The following is a 6,794-nucleotide window of genomic DNA, read 5'->3' on the forward strand; positions in this document are numbered from 1 at the left end:
ATTTGCAATTTTACTGAAGCCAATTAACCTACAAACCTGTACATTTTTGGAGTGTGGGGAGGAATCCGGAATGCCTGTCCCGCTGAGTTACTCCAGCTTTTTGTGTCTTATCTTACTATCGAGATTTATTCCCAATTCTCTGCTTCTTTCGTGAGATCTAACCACACAAGTATACGTGATGCACATCCAAACAAGGCTTGGTGTTCTCTTAGGATAAGCCCAGTGCAAGTGTGCCACAACTTGTCTGTCACAATAATTAATTGCAGATAATTAATGAGGCATTTTGAACCGTCTGGAAAATGTTGCTGATTTGCACCAGATTCTCTGTTGTTTTAACTGAAGTGGTGAACTGGTCCTGTATCTCTGTGTTGTGTTGATATGAACCACCTTGATGACCAAGCAGTATCTGGCCGGATTTTTGCCTCGGTGTTGTCCGCGGCTCACTGCGTCTTGTTCTTGCCTCTGAATGGAAGTTGGTTGATCACAGAGAGACTCAAAGAGCTGGAGAGGGTAACTCAGTGGGCAAGGTAGCATCTCTGGAGGAAAGGAATCGGTGACGTTTCGGGACGAGAAGCTTCATCAGACTAGTTGATCGTGGAAAGACATCTGCTACCAAGTGCAACTTGGAGGATGTGCTGCCTCGCTGACTACTGCCTTTTAGACGAGGTCCTACCTGCTTCCTCAAGGCCTAGCGTAAATAGCCCTGACCAATGTTTAGACAATAGGTGGAGGAGTTTGTCCCCTAAGCAGCAGATTGTCCGCACGTTATCACATAGTGGGACCTTGTTGGGCTCCGACTGCTACGCTACACATTCCAAGTTTGACCACTCTTGGAAAATAGAAAGTATAATAGATTGTGAAGCACTTTATAAGCGACGGTTCCAAGCAATTCACCTCGACCTCATTGCGGACATTGGACTTTGTCCAATCCGGTAGGCGGCGCGGCTCTGGCCAGCAGCGGCCTCTGCAGCCTGTCCGCGTTTTTATTATTTTTTGTCTGTTTTTATGTAGTTTTTGTTATTTTATGTTGGGGTGTGTGTGTGGGGGGCGTGGGTGGGGTGGGAGAAGGGGGGGGGAAACTTTTTGAATCTCTCCCTGCACTGGAGACCCGACCTTTTCTCGTCGGGTCTCAGGTGTCGTTGAGGCCGCAACGAGGAGCGGCCTCCAACAGGAAGAAGCCGGGGACTCAGGTGCCGACTTACCTCACCGTCGCGGAGCTGGCCGAGACCGGAGCGGGTGGAGCGGTGGAGGAGCGTTGCCGCTGCCGCTGTTGCTGCTGCTGCTGCTGCTACCGGAGAGTTGGAGGCTCCAACGACGGGTCTGTGGACGACGGCACCGGGAGCCCTTGGGTCCCTGGAGGGAGACCGCTTCTCGGGGCTCCTGCAACGGCAACTTCTCCCGCCCGAGTTGCGGGGTTGAAGAGCTCCTGGAGCGGGGCCTGACATCACTGCCCCGCGCGGCTGGAACGGCCGCGGGACTCTGCGAGCGCACACCGGGGGCTCCAACACCAAGACCCGGTGTGCGACCTCGCACCACCCGGCGCGGCTTTAATGGCCGCGGGACAATCGCCATCGCCAGCCGGGGGCTATGACTTTGACTCTGACATCGGGGGGGGGAGAGTGCAGTGGAGAGATAAGTTTATTTGGCCTTCCATCACAGCTATGTGATGGATGTTTATGTTAAATGTAATTATGTTGTGTCTGGGGTCTATTTGTGTGTAATGTATGGCTGCAGAAACGGCATTTCGTTTGGACCTCCAAATTGACTCTCTCTCTCACTCTCTCACTCTCTCTCTCTCTCTCACTTTCTCTCGGGACCCGGTGAGCTACAATGCTGACAACTATATTCTGCATTCCATCTTCCCCTTCACTCTACCTATTGTACCCGAGTTTGGTTTGATAGTAGAAACATAGAAAATAGATGCATGAGTAGGCCATTCGGCCCTTCGAGCCTGCACCTCCATTCAATATGATCATGGCTGATCATCCAACTCACAGTATCCTGTACCTGCCTTCTCTCCATACCCCATGATCCCTTTAGCCACAAGGGCCACATCTAACTCCCTCTTAAATATAGCCAATGAAGTGTGGCCTCAACTACCTTCTGTGTGGCAGAGAATTCCAGAGATTCACCACTGTCTGTGTGAAAAATGTTTTCCTCATCTCGGTCCTAAAAGATTTCCCCCTTATCCTTAAAACTGTGACCCCCTTGTTCTGAACTTCCACAACATCGGGAACAATCTTCCTGCATCTAACCTCTTAAGAAGTTGTGTTGTACCTGTAGTTGTGTATCGTGTTTCTGACTTGATTGGATAGCATGCAACGAGAAAGCTTTTCACCTCGGCACACGTGACGGTAATAAACTTAAACCTCTAGTTGTGGAAAGCGATACAGGAGATAATGAGAGGTAGACAAAAATGCTGGAGAAACTCAGCGGGTGCAGCAGCATCGATGGAGCGAAGGAAATAGGCAACATTTCGGGCCGAAACCCTTCCTTCTGGGTTTCGGCCCGAAACGTTGCCTATTTCCTTCTGGGTTTCGGCCCGAAACGTTGCCTATTTCCTTCGCCCATCGATGCTGCTGCACCCGCTGAGTTTCTCCAGCATTTTTGTCTATCTTCGATTTTCCAGGATCTCCAGTTCCTTCTTAAACAGATAACGAGAGATGCTTGGTGTGTAAAAGATAATGCACCTCTTACATAGAAACATAGAAAATAGGCACAGGAGTAGGCCATTCGGCCCCTTCGAGCCTGCACCGCCTAGTCAATATGATCATGTCTTGAATTTTTATTGGTTGTTCTGGGCTAAATTCACTGGGTTCCGATTATGGGGCCCAGTCAAAGACATCGGGGCAACACGGTGGCGCAGCGGTAGAGTTGCTGCCTTACGGCGCCAGAGACCCGGGTTCAATCTCGACTACGGGTGCCGTTGGTACCTTGTCCCCCTGACTGCGTGGGTTTTCTCCGAGATTTTCGATTTCCTCCCACACTCCAGAAGACGTGCAGGTATGTAGGTTAATTGGCTTGGTGTAAATGTAAGTTGTCCCCAGTGGGTTTAGGAAGTGTCGATGTGTGAGCATTGCTGATCATTGGGCCGAATGATCTGTTTCCGACCTGTATCTCAAAACTAAAACAAAAACGAAACTGCTTCAGATTTAGTTTTGGAGATATAACTTGGAAACAGGCCCTTCGGCCCCCTGAGTCCGTACTGACCAGTGGTCACCTGTTCTATCCTACACACTAGGGATAATTTACAGAAGCCAATTAACCTACAAACCCGCGCATCTTTGGAGTGTGAGCGGATACCGGTGCACCCGGCGAAAACGCACGTGGTCACGGGGAGAACGTACAAACTCCATACAGGCAATGCCCGTAGTCGGGATTGAACCCAGGTCTCGGGCGCTGTGAGACAGCAGCTCTACCACCATGCCACCCCAGGTTCATTGCGTGCATTGTCTGCCTTTGAGCAGGGCCTGCTGATGCTGTCAGCTCGGGAATGCTGACACTGCGGCAGTGAATCAGTCAGCGCTGAAAGTCAAAGTACTTTCAAGGGTCGAGTCGAGAGGTTTTTTAAAGTGATTCACATTGTGCTTTGATTTATTTTTCAGGAGGACGTGTGGATTCGAGGAGGAAATTTTTGGTGAAGTGTTCCAGTTGAGAGTGGGCTGCCATAATGGACGCACTCAGAAGGCCTTTGATCGCATGTCTTGCTGATTTTACACGCTAAACTATCCATCGAGGAGCTTGAACGCAACAGAGCTGGATTGTTAGAAGACCTCAGGAGACGTGATTTTGCTGACCTGGGTATGGCAACGTTGGTCTGAATGCTGCTACTGGGTTTGGCTGTGGGCTCCTTGTGTTGTCCTGACGGGTGCAAAATGAAGCCAGTCACGCCGGCCAGCTCCCCTCCGCCCCTCAGACTGTTGAACAGAGGGCCTGAGTATCTCCGCAAGCAGATGCAGAGCGATAACAGGAGTCGGGCGCTGAGCGCTGTCGAGAGGCTCGAGGCGGACAAGTCCAAGTACGTTAAAAGTCAGCAGGCGATGGCCGCCAAGCTGGAGGCCATCATTGGTCCTTGTGCATCGCCACTGCCTTTCACTGGGAACTGGAAGGGGCCACACGATATCGGAGACCCGTGCCAGGAATTTAATGCCAGGAAAGAGAATGCAAACATGGAGGAGCTCAACAACGCCAGGAATGTCTTGCTGTACAAGCCAATCCCTGACGCTGTGGTTACCAGGAGGACCATCTCCAAGAGAGCCATGAGACCAGACTCCCTGGTCATCTACCGACAGAAGCGGGATTGTAAGATCGGGGGGGCCGAGTCCTCCAGGGGCTACAACTTCATTCGGCGACTGTTCCAGGGGTCGATGAGGGACAAGCAGGCGGTCTCCCTGGAATTGCCGAAGGTGATCCTGAAGGAGGATGGCGGGTCCTTCTCTGAAGGTGACCCACACACTTGTCACCTGACCGACGGTGGGGAGGCCCAGGCCGAGAATCACCTTGTCCACCCTGTTTCCCACAAAGAGGGCACTGGCTGCTCTCTGCCGCCCCTCCCCATCGCCGATACACAACCACTGCCAAGCGAGGCCACGGAAGCTAGCGGGCGAGCAGCGTTACGCAACGGGACTTTGCAACGCTCAAACTCTGACCTCCCTCTCCGTGGCTCCCTGGCCCTGTCAGAAAAGGACCGGTTCTTCAATCACTGTGGCCTGGACCTGGACGTGGCAGAACACCTCGGACTGGCGAGGTTCTCGTCTACTAACTCGGACTCCACCTTGCCCAGGCTTCCGAGCGCCGGCAAGGCCGGGAGTGAAAGCAGCGAATTTTCTCGCTGGAGTCGAGATGGAGAGGGACTTTATGAAGAAGAAATCCATGAGCAAATGTCTTTTGGGATCTCTGTCATAGAAAGGAATGCTCGGGTCATCAAGTGGCTATATGGCTGCAAAAAGGCCAAAGAGGGTCCCAGGGAGTCTACAGTGTAGAGGTGCAAGGAGACGCCTTAAATTCAACTCCATTTGCAAAGACAATATTGTCCCTGCATTACCAGCTCATTAAAGGAGCAGGTTGAATCTTCAAGTATTTAAAAGGTTTTATTTTTCGTTATTTAACTCTTAAGACTACTATTCGGCATTGGTCGGCAGGTCTTGTTTGAAGTCGCTACACAAAGGATGGCTGATTACTGCAACATTTTAAATATGATTATCCAAGATTCAATGGGGAATTGTTTTACCTCGTGGAAAATTGAAACTCCCTTTCCAAAAATAAAAAAATAATGTTGGAGGAGTGTTACTGGATGTAAAACTTTCCATTTAATGTCCCCAAATGTAACGAGTACACCCAAGCTCAGTTTAGAAAGGTTTGCCAGTACAAGCATGGAATGTTTTATAGGATGCCCCAAAGTGTTTTATTGTCAATTATTTTTTTGAAGCGTACACTAATTCCTCATTATCCATTTGACAAGGTCAGCCATCAGGCCCAGTGCCATCAAACGCTCCTCATATGTTAACCCGATTTTTCCTGGGATCATTCTCGTAAACTTCCCCCAAAACTGCGCACAATATTTCAAATCCGGTCTGACCAGTGCCTTATAAAGACTCAGCAACGCATCGCTGTTTTTGTATTGTAGGCCTCTCGAAATGAATGCTCGCATTGCATGTGCCTTCCTTGCTACGAGTAATGTTCTCCCTAGTCAAAAATGCAACTCTCTCCTCCTCTCAGCTCCAGCTCTGTCCCAGCTGAAGCTTTTGTGGCCCAGACTCTAGAGCTGCCAGTCCTGTTGCTCATTCAATATGGTCTCTGCAATAGCTTAGTTTAGTTTAGAGATACAACACGGAAACAGGCACTTCGGCTCACTGAGTCTGCATCGACCAATGATCCCCGCACATTAACGCTATCCTGCACACACTAGGGACAATTTACACTTGTACCAAGCCAAATAACCTATAAACCTGTACGTCTTTGAAGTGTGGGAGGCAACCGAAGATCTCGGCGAAAACCCACGCTGTCACGGGGGAAACGTACAAACTCCATACAGAGGCGCCCGTAGTCACTATCAAACCTGAGTCTCTGGCTCCGTAAGCAACAACTCTACCGCTGTGCTGTCCTAATATTCTCTAGTATTGTGCGAATATTGCTCTAATATTCCTGTCCAATGGCTTCTATCTATGCCCTGAGTCGGTCTGCCTTACCTGGTTACATTGGAAATAAATTTGGTTTAATCCATCAGATATTGCTAGCAAAGTAACTCAGTGATTGGGATCAAGCATTGGCCACTCTGCTTGGGTGATCTACCCTTCTAAAGAATGATACATTTCGGATCTATTCCATTTGGGCAGCAAGGTGGCACAGCGGTGGGCTCGCTACCATACAGCGCTTGCAATGCCAGAGACTCTGGTTCGATTCCGACTGCAGGGTGCTGTCTCTACGGAGTTTGTATGTTCCACCCGTGACTGCGTGGGTTTTCTCCGAGATCTCCGGTTTTCTCCCACACCCCAAAGACGTGCAGGTTTGTAGGTTAATTGGCTTGCTACAAGTGTAAATTGTCCCTAGCGTGTGCAGTGTAGTGTTAATGTGCGGGAATTGTTGGTCAGTGTGGACTCGGTGGGCTGAAGGGCCTGTTTCTGCGCTGTATCTCTAAACTAAAAGTATCATCCATTGCCCTGGAGGTGAGCTTACAATTAACCTGTAGGAAGGGGTTTAGATGCTGCATAGAATATTTGGTCCAGGATTTTTCTGAAGCAACCTCTGACTAGTAGCTAACATCCAATGCAAAGCAAACGGCAGAGTCAGATGAC

At 49.9% G+C, this 6,794-nt stretch overlaps 1 protein-coding gene across 2 annotated transcripts in view; it reads left to right on the forward strand.

Annotated features, from left to right (window-relative positions):
• The window catches only part of fam110d (family with sequence similarity 110 member D), a 39,503-nt gene extending 33,096 nt beyond the window's left edge, over window positions 1-6,407 (forward strand). For both annotated transcript variants that reach the window (XM_055656463.1, XM_055656464.1), the window contains exon 2: window positions 3,606-6,407. In XM_055656463.1, coding sequence (XP_055512438.1) covers window positions 3,822-4,982 — 1,161 coding nt within the window. In that variant the 5' untranslated portion in view covers window positions 3,606-3,821 and the 3' untranslated portion in view covers window positions 4,983-6,407. The remainder of the gene's footprint in view (window positions 1-3,605) is intronic.
• The last annotated feature ends 387 nt before the right edge of the window (window positions 6,408-6,794 follow it).

Source organism: Leucoraja erinacea, chromosome 26, assembly GCF_028641065.1.
Source record: "Leucoraja erinacea ecotype New England chromosome 26, Leri_hhj_1, whole genome shotgun sequence".
NCBI classification, from domain to species: Eukaryota; Metazoa; Chordata; class Chondrichthyes; order Rajiformes; family Rajidae; genus Leucoraja; species Leucoraja erinaceus.